Consider the following 16493-nt stretch of genomic DNA (forward strand, 5'->3'; position numbering starts at 1 on the left):
GGGAGAGCGGAATGTCAACTCTCTCCCTGTCTGTCGGTGTGCGTGTGCGCGTGCCAGGTGTGTGTGTGTGCATATGCGTGCGTGAATGTGTGTTTCTCCCTACGTTCACAGCGTGGGAATGTGTTCGCAAGTGTGTGCACGTGGGTGTGTGTGTGTGTGAATCCACCCCTGCTGTATGTCATGTAATGCGTGTGTGTGTGCGTGCATGTTTCTCCCTCCCAGTCTTAGTGCACGTGTGTGTGTGCTTGTCCGTGTGTGTCAGGGTGGGTTAATAGGAGATATCGCAGATTGCCCTGAACACTTTAACTAAATTATTAGGTGCTAGGAAGGGTCCCAAGTTTGTTTTGTTCAATTTATGAATGGTCACAACATCCTATCTTGACCATGACCATTCAACAGTGTAAACTCTTAGTTATTCTCCCTTTAGAATGTTTTCCCCTTAAAGGATCATTTCACCATTTTCCAAAGCGAACAGATCACACTGTTCTTTGATATCTCTCTCTTTCTCTCTGTGTTTGCATGTGTGCGTGAGTTCTACATTTAATATTACATTATTAAGAAATATAGGATCATGACGACAATTACTGTCAGACTCCGATTCCACCATTTCTCAAGTATAGCCTCCATTCTACCAAAACCCAAATAAATAACATTTAATATTTCATTTTTACGTTAGGTAAACTTCCCAGTATTATTAATTTATTTATTTAAATGTATTTATTTTATTGACATTTATTTTTACATTTTTATTTTTATTTATTTTTATTTTTATTTTATATTTCATTAAAAAAAAAAACTTTTGCAATATTTTAATTTTGATTTTAATTTTGAAATATTTTAATTTTAATTTCAATTTCAATTTCAATTTCAGTTTCAATTTCAAATTTAATTTTAATTTTAATTTTAATTTTAATTTTAATTTTAGATTTTCGCTTTTGATTTTAAATTGAATTAATTTTATTTTATTTTTTTAATTTGAATTCTTTATGTTGACAATTCAGGTGCTATAGTCTATAGTACTAAAAAAAAAAAAAAAAAAAAACAGATGTCACAGTTAGTCTTGATTTCTGTGCGCGGCAAGTAGCACAACTAGTTTATCAGTAAATTAGTGTGCCAAGTGGGGTGAATAGATCAGTTTGTCCACACCCATCTTTCAGAATAATCAGTTATCTCTGAAAGCAATACCAGCTAAAGCCGATGCAAAACATGTGTATTGATCAGTCAACCACATACTTTGAATCCCCCAGAATAGATCAGTTTGTTCTGGGAGGCATACAGTTTATCAGTAAATTGGTGTGCCAATTTTGGGGTGAATAGATCAGTTTGTTCATCCAGGCCTTCAGAATGATCAGTTATTCCTGAAAGCAATCATAACATGTGAACGATCAGTCGTTTACATACTTTACAAAACATGTGTATTGATCAGTCAACCACATACTTTTAATCCCCCAGAATAGATCAGTTTGTTCTGGGAGGCATACAGTTTATCAGTAAATTGGTGTGCCAATTTTGGGGTGAATAGATCAGTTTGTTCATCCAGGCCTTCAGAATGATCAGTTATTCCTGAAAGCAATCATAACATGTGAACGATCAGTCGTTTACATACTTTACAAAACATGTGTATTGATCAGTCAACCACATACTTTTAACTACCCCAGAATAATCAGTTATTTCTGGGAGGCATACAGCTCAATACCAGCTAAGACACCATTTTGTGCATAACATGTGAACGATCAGTCGTTTACATACTTTAACATGTGTCGTTCGGATTCAACGGTCGTCAGACCATAAAAAGTGCATTTTTACGGAACGCTCAGGAGAAATATAATATCTATATAAATATTGGTTATTTTGATAAAGACCAGGCCCTCAGGAGAAATATGAATATGTATATATATATATATATATATTTTTTTTTAAGATACCTTTCTCTTTCTGCCTTTCATCTGCCCAGTGCACATGCGCAGGTGTTAGAACCAGTTTGAAGTGTTTGTCAGAATTATTATTTTATTGTATTATTTTATGTTTTATTTTTATTTTTTTCATTTCATTCACCAGTTTGTTCTTTGTTTTATCTGTTTTATCTCCAGATACGGACTTCTGTGCGGGTCGTGTTCAAGAGACAAACCGACGGAATTTCGACTTCCACAAAATACGAGGGAGATTGTTCGGCTGGTCTGACTTCTCTTCATTTGTCTGATTGCTCTGTTGATTGTGGACGTCGACATTCCATCCTTGTACAAGGTTTGACACTTGATCCCGACCCAACTCAGAACCGTCTGAATTCACTATGGTTAGGCCCAACCCCCAGAACAGTTTGCCCTAATCAGTTGCCCATAGATTTCCCATATGGAACAAATTTATTCCACTCACGTTTCACCAGACATTTTTTGTTTTCGTTTCACCAGACATTTTTTTGTTTTCATGTTGTATGTGGTTTATTGAATGTTTTTCTTTTCTGTTTGCTAATATCTGCTTCCCAAGACATGTTCCCCTAATATTCCCTTCTCCCCACAATTAAATAAATATTAGGTAATTTTGATTTGATTTGATTTAATATTTACTGTTATAACCATTCCATTTCATCATAAGATCTGAGAACCCATTACATAGATTATTTGAACTGATTTATCCCATCTTTGGGACAATCTAAATTTCATTCCATTATGATTCATTATCCCACCTCACCATATTTTGATTATTTTAAATTTCATATTGGATTCATATTTCCCCTAAATTGGAATATCCCTCCCTGTAAACAGTTAACTTTATTTTCCCCATAACATAACCTATTATCCCAGAACCCCCCTTTCACCTTAAATTGAGTTTAATAAATAGGAACACCTACCTCTCCATTTTATTTTTTTGGTTTTTATCATCATGAGTTTAATTGGACTAGGCATTAATCTCCCCGGAATCACTTGATTCTATATTTTGACCTTTATATGGTACTAAGGGACTCCCAAAGACATTGTTGCGACATCGCGCTGGAGCGCATGAATAATATCACCATCGGAATACCCCGTTTCCCCTCTCCAAGCTCTTGAACCATGTGACGCCATATCAGTATCGCCCACATGGCGGTTTGCAGAGAATGTATCTGTGAACCTGTCATTAGGGGGGGGGGGGGGGGAGGGGCGAAGAATCGGCTCCGACAACGAGCCAAAAGAACTCTCGCAGATTCAGTTCTGACAACGAACTGATGGCGAACCAGAAGAACTGCTCTAAAAATGAACACTCATGTGGTCAAAATGACACATCTCGCCGGCCAGGCCTTGGCTGCAACGGTTTGCTGGGTTGGTTGCCAATCCCGAAGATATCATCATCATCAAGAAAGAAAAGCCATTCTTTCTCGTTCCCAAAGTACCATCTAAATAAGGATTTTATGCCTAGTAAAGTTGAAATCATTGTGTTTTTTTTTTGTTTTCATTGTTCCTGTTGCCATTCTGTTCCTGTTTAATTCATTGTTAAAGTAAAGTTTCCCCTGAGGATTTGATATTGTCAAAGGTCACATGACCATTCGCCCACAAAATGCGATGGAGTTGATAGATATATTTGGTCTAGTTTGTGGGTGAATGCTCTTTTGACCTTTTGACCTTTTAATCTAATTGCCCTGTGACTGACATTTGATGTCCGGCTGTCCCACTGACGTTAAAATAGTATGGTTCTGGCCCTGCCGGAGTCTCGATAGTAATACTTTTCCCCTAAGCCAGCGTTGGTAGATAAGAATTGTTTTGTTTTCGTTGGCCATAACACCCAGCCTCTGTGTTTTTGCCCTTGAAAGTTAGTATTCGCTCTAACAGACTGGTAAACTGCACTCAATGACGTTCTGCCTTGTCACCTGATTCCACTAACTGATATTCATATCAGGACTATCTCTGCCCCGTGAGATATTTTCTGTATGCAATATTCAGTGACGTCTTGCATTATCTGTCCATTTGTTAACAAATATGTTTTTTAACCTTGTTGTTCAACACATTGTCCGGTGTATTGATTACGGTATGCTATATCAACCATGTTTAATTGAACATGGTCAGAGATCGTTGTGTAACGCTGTCCGGATGGCATGTCTTCTTCTCTCCCGAGACAATGGTGAATATATTTGATTGAACCTCCCTCTAAGTTCTGCTTGTCTGAGTTCTCTTTCTTGTGTCTGTCAAATTCATTCTAAGGTATTTTGTTAACTCTGTTATACTCTGACTTTTACTCATTATAGCCTAAAAGGTTTTTATAACCATTTCTGTAAAGTTACAAGCCCTCTGCTTCTATTCTGGTAAAGAGTATTTATGGTACTTAGATTACTTTCTAAAGTATTTATTCAGTTCCGGTGCTCCGGAGCTCTCTCTAGCTCTCAAGCTATCGATCCTAAGCTATTGTTTAATATTATTAATACAGTCCTATACAGTCCTTACATAGTATCATTATTTTATAGATGGATTCCATTTAAAATTATCCATCAGTGTGTGTAAGAGGCCAGGCCATCCCTGGCAATGTGGAGCTAATAAGTCTTTTATACCGGAAGGTTTAGTTTTGCATCGTAACACTGCTATTAAAGCTTGCATCCCCAACCCGCGATCGTTGCACGGAGAAGAGATCAAAGTCTTAAATCTTGTGGGGGAGAGAGAGAGAGCGAGAGAAAAGAGGAGGAGAGAGAGAGAGAAAGAGAGAGAGAGAGAGAGAGAGAGAGAGAGAGAGAGAGAGAGAGAGAGAGAGAGCTGCATGCTTTGGTTGAATGAATCAAAGGATAACGAAACGCTCTGTGTCTTCTCAGGACAAACATGTTAATGTGCCAGTCACTGTGGCCACATGTTGAGTCACTCTCTCCACATCTGTTTGCTGAGCAACATTTTGATTTAGTAATGACATCAGGAGGAAAAAAAGTGTCTTTTCGGCAGAGGAGGAGCTCGCTCAGGGTTTGGGGGGGGGAGTTGGCAGGGGGAGGGAGGGGGGAGGGGAGGGGTAGGGAGGCACAGGATGAGGAGCAGAGAAGGGGGCCTGTGTGTTCCACCACAGCTCCAGTTGTTTCACAATAATCCAGGGTTCATGCGCTGATCACAGACGTTGTATGGGGTGAATGACGAACAAATACAGGAAGTGAGACGCAGTGGGGGCGACTCGTAATGAGGTTTGAGTTAACCTTTGACCCCATGCACACACCATTGCAGGCCTGGTGTCTGCAGCTGCTGACCTCTTAAGCCTGATTTATGCTTCGTTGGGCGACGGTGTCATGCCAGCCGGAAATGGCAGACCTACAAGCTCAGCATGCAACGCGGTTGTTGTGTGAGCTTGTAGGGCTGCTATTTTGTGTGAGCGACACCACCGTACGGTGGTATACTATGCTGTTGTAGGCTATCTTTTCATCTGTCCGTGTGAACGCAGCATGGCTTCACTGTTGAGACCTCCCCAGGAGTTTGTCTTGGGTTCTTATCTCACACACTGAGAGATCTTGGCAGAATGTAGAGTTTGTTCTGAACAAGGGGTTTTGTCATTTCCAAACCAGCCAACTGTGTTTATGAGAATGTTCCAAGAGTTCCCCATGGATCTGTGTATATTTCATCAAAGTCAAAGCTTATTATTTATTTTATAAGTACAAGGCAACTAAAATGCTAAACCAGAATACTGCCTATTGACTACTAGGATACGTCAAATCAAATCAGACCCAATTGCCCAATTGCCTTCACAGGAGAAAGTGCCCTATTTATGGCTACATAATTTCTCTCATTTATATCTCTCTTGACGAACTACAGTTGCTCTCCACCCTGTCTCATTCCGTACAAAGGCTAGAGTAGCTTGTTTTGTTTCCCCCCACCTGAAGTCTGGTTGTAGAAAGAAGGGGGACTGCAGTGGTCAACTCAAACATCTTATGGGTGGCACAAAGTCATCACCAGTTGCAAATAAGTATGCAATACTTTAATGACGATCAGCAGCAGAAGGAAACGGACATGTTTCCTCAGTGTTTCTGAGACCTATGTGGTTGTGAAGTCTAGTTTTAGAATTTAGGACATCATGCAGATCACACTCAAACGTGTCACCGCTTGTAAGGTTCCGCTGATGGCGTTTTTAACTGGTAATCAGTAAAAGTTCAAAAGCCTTTTCATCCACATTTTTCTGTAAGTATGTACATTATACTATACTATACTATACTCATCATTCTACTGTCTTCCGGTCCAAGTAATAGGCTATTTTGTTGTACTTCTAAATTCAGTTTTAGTTTCAGAATTCCAGGTGCACGGCCCTGCCAAAACATTATAGGTATATGTATAGAAATTAATGACATCAATAAAGAAAATGAAAGCTGTCCACTTACGACCAGTGCTGTTCATGGCCTCTGTCATTTGATACCCTGTAGAAAAGAGATGCCAAGTTAGTCAACTGGCTCTAAAATCCTGGGTGCTAAATGAAATGCTTTTTTTAAATCAGTAGTTCTATGCATTTGATGTATTACGTCGTATTTACCTGCTTACTGTAAATCACTCTGGATGAAGAGCGTCTGCTAAATGCCTAAATTGTAACAATAAACAAACAACTTGCCTGATGTTGTGACATGTGGCACCCCTAACTCTTCGTTGACCAGTCCAGCTACAACTGTGCATCCAGCTGTGGGAGAAATACATTGGCACTTGTCAATGCTCTAATTAGCTACACAACATGTCATTACACATGGATGGGACTATACATAAAAAAGGACTCCCAGATATCATACAGAAGTAATATAATGTGATAAAGGTTAATCCTTTATCGCATTATTATACTTCTGTATGATATCTGAGTCTTTGTTTACATGGCTCTATATATGAATTGGCTATAAATGGAATCAAATAGAAAACATTGGACAGTGTTTATTGCATCCTCTCATTGTCCTGCATCTCAGGAAATTCCAGGGAAATAAATAGACCATTTGACCTGACTCATGTGGTCTGTTAGTGGTAATATCAAACTAATCTGAAATGTTTTGCAATGAACAAGTCAACTGTCCTTGTGAACTCGCTAATAATCACAATTTGATCAATGTGAATCACAAATTGTTCTTTAAACATTTAGTATTTAAAAAAGAACTCACACACACTTTGCTGTCACAGCTGTAATGAAGGCTAGCCATCAACGCAGCTCAGGTTTACTTAATGCCCCTTGAGCAAACCTTGTGTTGGTCTAAAACTCAATCACGGGACCAGCTAAGCTCCAGTACTAAACACCCATTCGCTCTTCAAGTTACTGAGCATTCCACTTCTGAGGTGAGAAAAAGGGCATGTGTGTTCCACACCACAGCCCTGTTAACTCCTCACTACAGGAGTGCTGCAATGCTGCTGGACAGAGGAGGGAGAAGGGAAAAATCTACTTACCCAACAGGCAGAGCACCAGAAAACACCTCATTCTGCTCTGTACCTCTTCCCTGGTGTGGACACAGATTACATATCTCAAACTTTTTAGCAGGAAGGCTCTATAAAACAACAGGAAGCTCTCATTTCCTAGGATGGGCGGATTGGGTGGACTCCCACAATGGGACAGCACAGAGAGCCCCTGATAAGGGGAGAGGAGAACTACTGTGGTGCACACTGGTCCACCACCTTAATCCCCCCCACCCCCCCTCCTCTCTCTCTCTCTCTCTCTCTCTCTCTCTCTCTCTCTCTCCTCTCCCTGTTTCCCTGACCCCACTTCTCTCACACACATTCTTTCTCTTGCCCCCCTCTTCTTTTTCCGTAATAAGTCAGGTGTAGACACTAACACAGTACAGTTGTCATGCAATTTAATTGAAGCTTAATTGAAGTTAGCAAATTAACAAATTGTGCAGATATTTTGGCTGGCAACTCCATTTTCTATTTGTCTGATTTAACTGATTTCTACAGTTTGAAAGTTTGTTTAGACCTTGATTGTATATATTTTGTTAGAACGGTTGTCAGCTTTGTTGTTTTCTTAATTCGGCTTTGTTGTCAATTTATTTAAGATGAAACAAAACAGCTATAGTTTCTAAATAAAAGGCATCCTTTCGACAGCGACAGTAAATGACGTGCAAATGACTTTGTTGAAGCCAAGCAGTGTCATTCTTTGGGAGTGGGACCAAATACCACCAGGCTGTTGTGTTTTGCATGGTTGCATCATGTTTGCGGTAAGTTTATGTACACTGTAGGGCTTGTATGCTGTATACAGTACGCTGCCTGTACAGTATATCGTGTCGACTTGCTGTTGTTTTTAGTGCTGCTGAATTTGGAATAATGTTGCATGTGCTCTGTTGTTACATCATCCCCAAGCCCCCATTTCTACCCCCTACTACCCCCCATCTGGCTGTGATACAGCCTCTCCCTCCTAGTGACGTCAACACTAGGCTGCTGTGGTACGGCGAGGCAGCGGGGACCTCCAGTGAGTCGAGAGAGTGATGCACTCATCCACGTCACTGAGCCACTCTCCTTCAGCTGCCTGCCGGAGTCTGGGACTGGGCCAGGTCAATCTGGGCCAAAAATTACTTCCATGTTTCGATCCACATGCATAAAGGACGCTTTCCTTTCCCATCAAACAGATTGGATAAACACCAACAACCAGAAGAGCTTACATGCATCAAAGTTTAGTCAAGTTGAAATGTCAAAATTGCCTGCGAGAGATAGCGTAACATGAATCATCTGTACTGTAAGTTTACCAAATGTTTAGGCCAGTAACTTGTTCCAAATGATTGAAATGTATAAATGTTTAATGGTAAGACAAAACACAGGAATGCTCAACAAATGCCAGTCAGAGCTTTTTCTCTAAAATGATCTGAAGAGGAAGGGGGGGGGGGGGGGTCGATTGTTTCTTCAGCTGCACAGTGAATCTTTTGAACTGTTGCATGCCCAAGTTTTTGACACAGATCACAGGGGCCGCAAACATAAAGATATCAGTCCCAATGTCAGATGCCAAGACAAACGCCCACAGTTTACATTGTACATAATTAAAATGCTTCCGCTGATAAGGCCTCCCTCCGGGGCTTATCTCTCCTAGCTGCGCGTGTTTGCTTTTGTTTTAAGGTCCCAGTATGTATCACACATGGCCTACTTCAAACAGCCATGTGGACGTGCCAGGCACCAGATACTCACTGGATGCGTATGTCTATTTAACGATGACAAGTGGATGAAACAGGCCTTTACAGCACTCCTTCTCAAAGTGGACCCCCAGGCGTGACGTCCTTGAAAAGGTATGAGGCGTCCCAATATATCCCATCTATCTAGATCAGTTATATTTCAAAAAGTGTTCTCAAAACTGGAATATTTAAAAAACATTTTAACAACAGATATTTTTGTGTATGGGTGTCACTGGCACAAACTATTTCCTGATGGGGAGTCCGCGCTAACCTGACTCCGCCAGATGGGCACTCTCTGCTGCCCCATCTGGCGGAGTCAGGTTAAGTCTGCGACGCTCTGCGGCCAAAACATGACGTGGTGTCCTCTTTGACGAGGGCATGGCTGCATGACACTGAGTTGGTCCTCTTTGACTTTGACATGACTTTACTGTGAGCTCCAACAGAGCAGCCTGGTGGAGAAACAACACCGTTTTGAGTCTCCCTCTTGACTGCTGTTCTGTGTCACTCACCAAGTCAAGAACCAATTAAGAGATATGGCTTGCGGCCTGGCCTGGACTGAACAAACCACATACATTAGGGCAGCAGCAGCAGACAGCATGTCACACCAATCATTCCAAGCCAGGTTCATCTGTGTCACTAGATAGATACAACAGTAGCTTTACACTGCCATCTTGTGTGTAAAAAGAATAGAATTTGTGCCTGATTTGTGGGAGATGTTTTGTGGAAATTTGCCTAGAGGAACCAAAATAGGTCTAATTGGTCTTGAGCACAGAGCCTTGACAAGGCTTTAACTTTTTGTTTGGATTAGTAATTGCTCCATTAAATAACCTCATGATGTGTGATACAGATCTAATAATAAAATAAGATAGCTATCTTATTTTATTATTATTATTCAGTTATGTAGAGTAGGCTAGTTACTGTAGATGTCAAATAAAAAAAGTTCAACTCCACTATAAAGACATTTAATTTTAACTAATTAAATTGGTTTTATGAGTTTATTGCAATTGCAAATTCATAATAACACGAGGTTGTAATTGGCTCGATTATCAAGAAATCATAAGTGGTCGTTTTTTTGCTCACTTTCTGGATGTTGAGTTAAAGGGAATGGATGTTGAGTTAAAGGGAATGGCTGCCCCTCTGTTTTGCAAATAGCAAGAGGGCTTTAACACGTCGACGCATGCGCATTGGAGGACACTGTGTGAAGCCCAATTCATGCTCCTTCGTATGACGGTGTTGCGCAACGAAAAACAACCTCACAAACAGAGTTGCCATGTCTGCTTATTATAAGCGACTTTATTTGGGCTTGTTTTTCTGTGAAGTTATGTATAGTTGTGGGCTAGCTCTGGTCCATAGCCTTCTCCTGCTTCGATTCTGCCCTGCAGTAAGGCTATGGGACTATCAGTTTTAAATCTCAAATCGAAATCAGACCAGCCTCTCCTCTTTTGTGGAAATCTCACGAACGTTTGACCTACTCACCAATTCAAAGATGGGTTGTGACAATAGAAAGACTACTTTCCTTAGTGGACGCACTCTGAGCCCCCCACCACACGTATAAATGGTACTTTTTGGCCAAAAAGGGATTTTGTTTCCACCGGGAAAAAAAATATTTTAGTTACTCCGCTGCGCCCTCTACCGATATTGCCCAGAGAACTGCCTCATAGAGAAAAAAATTCCTCCGGTGTAAGAAATCCCTTTCTGGCCAAAAAGTACCATTTATACGTGTGGTGGGGGGCTCAGAGTGCTTCCACTAAGGAAAGTAGTCTTTCTATAGACACAACCCGTCTTTGTATTGGTGAGTAGGTCAAACGTTCGTGAGATTTCCACAAAAGAGGAGAGGTTGGTCTGATTTCGATTTGAGATTTAAAACTGATAGTCCCATAGCAGAATCGAAGCAGTAGAAGGCTATGGACCAGAGCTAGTTGTGGGGTACACTTTTTGGGGTTTAATTGTTTCTAAAGTGTATAGTTATTTGCTTATTTGTGCTTGTTTCCTAATGTTGTTTAAACCAGTTGTTCTCAAACATTTTCATGTCAAGGACCTCGCAGTCCCTGGCCTGCCCCATGTATTTGTCCACGGACCCCCAACTGAATTTTCTTTTTGCCAGGGACCTGTTTTTTTTTTTTCTAAAATACAAATAAATAAAACATTTTCCCAATATTTTTAGCAAAAATAGCCAATCTACAAACTCAAAACGCGTCTTGCATCGCTACGTGTTGTGAGCTTGTAGATCTTCTATTTTCAAATAGCTGATGAATATTAGATTTAAATTTGCTCATTTAATTGTGGAGATGGATTGAATGTTTTGTTCCACTTTTGCTTTGGCAATGTGTGTTTTCTCATGCCAATAAAGCTAAATTGAATTCAATTGAATTCAATTGAATTGACTGGAGTCAGTGGCTTTACTTGTTCTGGGCTTGTTTTCATTAGTCTCTTGAGACAGACAGTTGACTCCACTCCGGTCAGGGGATCTTAGCATATTTGATCAGGCTGGCTTTTTTTTCTGCACCAGGCCGAAGGCCTAGGGGGAGAGTATGTTCTTTGCACTCCGTCCGTCCTTCCGTCCGTGTGTCGGTCCGTCCTTCCGTCCGTCCATTATCCACAGCTAATCTCCGGCACCGTTGGCCCGATCCATGCCAAACTTTGCACACACACTCCCTGGATGCCAACGACGAACCTCTGCCCCAAATATAAAAAAAAAAAAAAAAACGGCCTGTTATAGCGCCACCAGGAGGCCCTGGTGGAGACCTGTGCCGATTGGCACTTTATCTAGTTTATTTCTTTTTTTCTAACAAGGTTTTCTTTTTCTTTTTTTTAGAACAAACATCAAATATTGGTTCATTTTCCCAGTTTTCTAGCCCACAAAAGAAATCTGTATAGGCCTAATACTCAAATTTTCTGACCGACTCCGTCAATTCAAATGAAAAGAGGGCGCTGTTTCTCCTTTATTTGCCGATGGGCTTTCATAGACCTGGTGATCGCTTATTTCTGTCGCAAAATCTGGCAACGCTGCTCACAACCTCGGCTGTTTTCGACGTGCGCAACGAGGTATGAATCGTGCTTGATGACTCGGCCCTGCTGCGTTCTGTTCTGACTGTAGCCCACAGTGCACACTACATGACACGTCCAGAGTAGACAGTATAAACACGCACGGAATAACGTGCTTCTGCCTGGAGGAATGGAATGGATGAGCCTGTCCGTCCATCAATAGCCTAAAGGAGATATATTTTATAATGGAGATGTGGAAATAAATAATAGTCTGTTAGAAATTGGTATTGTTGTTGTTGTTGGCTATATACGTGTACACCAATAATGTATTTGATTTTATAATAATAATAATAAGGGTAATAATAATAAGGGTAATGATAAGTATACTAATAATAATGGATATGTACACCAATAATGTATTTGATTTTATATAATAATAATAATAATAATAATAATCATCATCATCATCATCATCATCATTATCATCCATTGGTAGGAAAAATAATATCTATACTTTAATGGTCAGCTGGTGATTTATTTAGTTTCCAGTATTTGAAGACCACGACATCAGATCCGCGTTGCATGCTATAAATGCCCATGCTGTAAGCACTAAGCACGCACGCTACTTTTCTTCCAAGACTGTTACTCTGGTATAGGCTAGTAGTATGATCATAATAAAGACGTCACCCTTCATTCGCTGCCTCTCTGCCTCAACCAACCAAACCATAAAGTGCGCAGCAGCTTTTTCTTTTAAATAATTGCAGCTCCCTCTTTACTACTACTACTACTACAAGGACAATATCTCTCACGCCACCCACCAACCATGCCTACAGAGAAAACGTAGTGCCTGGATCAGATCTGCTGGTGGTGCTTGTGTTGTGGACATCATTCACAATTCCACATCATCTGCGTCAATAGAGACGAGAGAGATAGCGTTCCATGCATTGGGTCTGACTGAGGAGAGGAGTTATTATCATCGCCTTGCGGATTCTTCTGGTCCCAGCAGCAGCAGCCGCATATCAGGCAGGAGAGAGAGAGGAGGACACGAGGAGGATTATAAGGTATTTGTAACTGCGACACACACACACACACACACACACACACACACTGCACACACACGCATGCATGATTCACGTCCGTCCACCCACGAGAATAACATGTTGACATGAAAAATGAGCTTTACAGTAAACGCGAGCCTTAAGTGTGTTGTCTAGCTGCGGCAGATCGCCGCAGTCTTAAAAGTACCGAATATTACATCGATCGTACGTTGCCTAATTTCAATGAGACAGCAGCTTAAAAAAAAAATATATACATATATATATATATATATATATATATATATTTAAAAAACATTACACACACGAAAGCCATGGCTGTAGCTATATACGTGCAGCTCGACTCATCTGTCCAGAGGAAGAACACAGTGTAGGCTACGTGTGCTGCCTATGCAGGCTCAGTATTGGATCGTTGCAGGTTTTATGTATAAATATCAATATGTGTGTCAGATTAAACGGACGAGAGGAGGTGTGCATAAGGGTCGGTTAAGAAGAAATGCAGGAAAAACTGTACTAACTACGCACTTTTCTGGCTTCTCCGTTTTTTTGCTTTTGGGAGGAAGAGGCACGCCCACTTCTCCTGTGCAATATGTATGTGTGCACTTGGAAATCGAAAACGTGTCCTGCAGGCTATTGCTGATGTTAAATTTGAGATGGTTCCCCATGCACTTTCTCCTGTCCTGTGCGTTCATTTTGTCTATGAACTTATATACCCACACCCACGTTGAAAGATGGCGAATATCGTTGAGAGAAACCGTTTCAGTTAGCAGGGTTTCATAGTAATGGCTTGTTGACTGTAGACCACAATGTTGTTTTGCCAACACAGGGGGGCAGTCGTTCTAACTAATACACGCACATACTGTAGGCCTACTCCCTACTGCATGTATGTGAACAGTGAAGTTTCAGAGAGAGAGAGAGAGAGAGAGTGTGTGTGTGTGTGTGTGTGTGTGTGTGTGTGTGTGTGTGTGTGTGTGTGTGTGTGTGTGTGTGTGCGCGCGCGCGCTTGTGACGTGTAAAGGAGACTAGAGAAAACAGTGTGACTTAAAAGGAATTAGGAAATGTGTTATACTTTGTTATTCTTTGGGGTTTGGATAAATTGTCTAAAAACTAATTATCTTCCTTCCATGGTTACTCACCTGTCACAATTATTACATTGTTTCTTACACTAATTGCAATTTATTTGTATTTGTTTTTGCATAATCAATCCTTTCGATGTTGAAAAATGTCCATACATTTTCAAACATTTTGCAGAAATCTATAAGATGTCACTTCATGACTGTAGATCCTGCAGAGACCACATATCTGCCCTGTGCAATTTGTGATTACGAAGCCTGTAAGACAGAACAGAAATACAAATTAATTGTAACATTCCAATATTCAATGCAAAAAAACACAATTAAATCGTTAATCGCAATTATTTGTGTGACAATTTATTGTCAACTTAAACGTGAGGACCCCCTCGAAAACCAAGGGCCCCCTCGAAAACGAGATGATGTATCTCAACACTCAAGGGGCTTATCCTCAAATTGAATTTCAAATAAATACAGTAAATGTAATGGTGACGTGACAGCCCTACACCTACTCACCCCTCACAGCTTTGTCACCTGACCCTGCACCTCTGCAGCAGAGCCATACACCTACTCACCCCACACAGCTGTGTCACCTGTCCCTGCACCTCTGCAGCAGAGCCATACACCTACTCACCCCACACAGCTGTGTCACCTGTCCCTGCACCTCTGCAGCAGAGTCATACACCTACAAACCCCACACAGCTGTGTCACCTGTCCCTGCACCTCTGCAGCAGAGCCATACACCTACTCACCCCACACAGCTGTGTCACCTGTCCCTGCACCTCTGCAGCAGAGTCATACACCTACTCACCCCACACAGCTTTGTCACCTGTCCCTGCACCTCTGCAGCAGAGTCATACACCTACTCACCCCACACAGCTTTGTCACCTGTCCCTGCACCTCTGCAGCAGAGCCATACATGGAGGACACGGCAGCTCCTGCAGTGGCCCCGGGGGCGCCTGCAGCACCCCCAGACCCTGCACCTCCTCCTCAGAGTCAGCCTGCCTCTCGGCCCCCGGCCTCGCGCAGCCAGCAGGAGTGGAGGAGGAGGGTCAAGTCGGAGTACATGCGCCTCCGTCAGCTCAAACGCCTCCGAAAAGCCGAGGAGGTCAAGGTGAGCCAGCAGAGCTGCTTTTCATATTATGCTCTAAATGTAGGCTTATGGAAATTGATCTAAAGGTCAGCCTTTGTGTTTTGTGTGTATGTGTGTGTGTGTGTGTGTGTGTGTGTGTGTGTGTGTGTGTGTGTGTGTGTGTGTGTGTGTGTGTGTGTGTGTGTGTGTGTGTGTGTGTGTGTCGTCGTCGTCCCCCCTCTATAGGCCCTATTTATGTCCAACAGGCAGAAGATTGAACAGCAGACAAATGCATTGAACGCAGACTGGTCCAAGCTCAGGATTCAGTCCATTCCTGTGTCTACATCTGGTGGAGCTGTGCCTGGCAAGAAGGTGAGAGAGAGGGTGAGAAAAGAACAGATCTTTATCCTATCCCATCAATAAACAATCCTGACTGTATGACAGGACTGGGTTCACGAAGCTCCCCTGACTGCTCCAGCTCTATTAGTATAACCCTGTTACTGTGCTTATTTGGAACGGCTGGTCTTGAGCAAAGTAGTAGTATCAAGTAACAAGACTAGTCATCTTTTCAAGCCTTTTCTGCCCTGTTTTACTGGGAGAGCTCTCCTACTGATATCACAGGGACAGTCTGTATTGCATAAACCACAAAGTGATGATGACTAGAAGAAGTCTAACAGCACATGACATATAAGTCTTAAAGTTAAAATGCCCATAAGGTGTAAGAGCCATTATGTATTTTCACTGTAGGGAACTGACCAGTATATGGTATTAAGTTTATTGCCTGTAACTGTAGCCTGTGTTGCATCATCTGTCTTTGTGATACAGATGTGTATGGTGGAGTTTCATCCTATTTCTTTGTGATACAGATGTGTATGGTGGAGTTTGGTTTCATCATGTTTCTTTGTGATACAGATGTGTATGGTGGAGTTTGGTTTCCCTGCGTTCAAATCTCAGAGCACTGTCCTGAAGCCACTCTCCCTGGTGGTGGGAATCCCCTTCATGTACTCTTGGTCGCCCCTGCAGAACAACTTCATGGTATGATGAAGTAGATCATATTATATTTTCACCCACTTCAACCCTAAATGCTTCGTTGACCGAGGTCAACAAAGTACTCATTTCCCTCGATCTCTACACCAGATCACTTTGATGAAAATAGCCGACCTACAAGCTTGTAAATCAGCTATTTTTGCAGAATGTTTGCCTAATACGACATGACCATAATAGTGACGTGAGGGTTTCAGTACAGTAGTGAAATGCATCCTTTT

General features: G+C 41.5%; 2 protein-coding genes across 8 annotated transcripts in view; one reads left to right on the plus strand and one right to left on the minus strand.

Annotated features, from left to right (window-relative positions):
* The window catches only part of ramp2 (receptor (G protein-coupled) activity modifying protein 2), a 15196-nt gene extending 7787 nt beyond the window's left edge, over positions 1 to 7409 (minus strand). Inside the window, exons 1-3 of the mRNA XM_083779670.1 lie at positions 7341 to 7409; positions 6532 to 6597; positions 6308 to 6343 (exon numbers count right to left, since the gene is read on the minus strand). Of these exons, the coding sequence (XP_083635796.1) occupies positions 6308 to 6343; positions 6532 to 6597; positions 7341 to 7371 (133 nt within the window). The 5' untranslated portion in view covers positions 7372 to 7409. The remainder of the gene's footprint in view (positions 1 to 6307; positions 6344 to 6531; positions 6598 to 7340) is intronic.
* Positions 7410 to 12603: 5194 nt separating this feature from the next.
* ezh1 (enhancer of zeste 1 polycomb repressive complex 2 subunit) overlaps positions 12604 to 16493 on the plus strand; it is a gene marked incomplete at its 3' end in the record, with an annotated part of 28059 nt that continues 24169 nt past the window's right edge. For 3 of the 7 annotated variants that reach the window (XM_083780085.1, XM_083780086.1, XM_083780090.1), the window contains exons 1-4: positions 12606 to 13092; positions 15065 to 15270; positions 15475 to 15612; positions 16141 to 16263. In XM_083780085.1, coding sequence (XP_083636211.1) covers positions 15076 to 15270; positions 15475 to 15612; positions 16141 to 16263 — 456 coding nt within the window. In that variant the 5' untranslated portion in view covers positions 12606 to 13092; positions 15065 to 15075. Of the gene's footprint in view, positions 13093 to 15064; positions 15271 to 15474; positions 15613 to 16140; positions 16264 to 16493 lie in introns of all 7 variants that reach the window. The other 4 variants (XM_083780087.1, XM_083780089.1, XM_083780088.1 and 1 more) reach the window with 4 other exon arrangements.

Source organism: Protomyctophum parallelum (genome assembly GCF_964188405.1).
Source record: "Protomyctophum parallelum genome assembly, chromosome: 13".
In the NCBI taxonomy this organism is placed as follows: domain Eukaryota; kingdom Metazoa; phylum Chordata; class Actinopteri; order Myctophiformes; family Myctophidae; genus Protomyctophum; species Protomyctophum parallelum.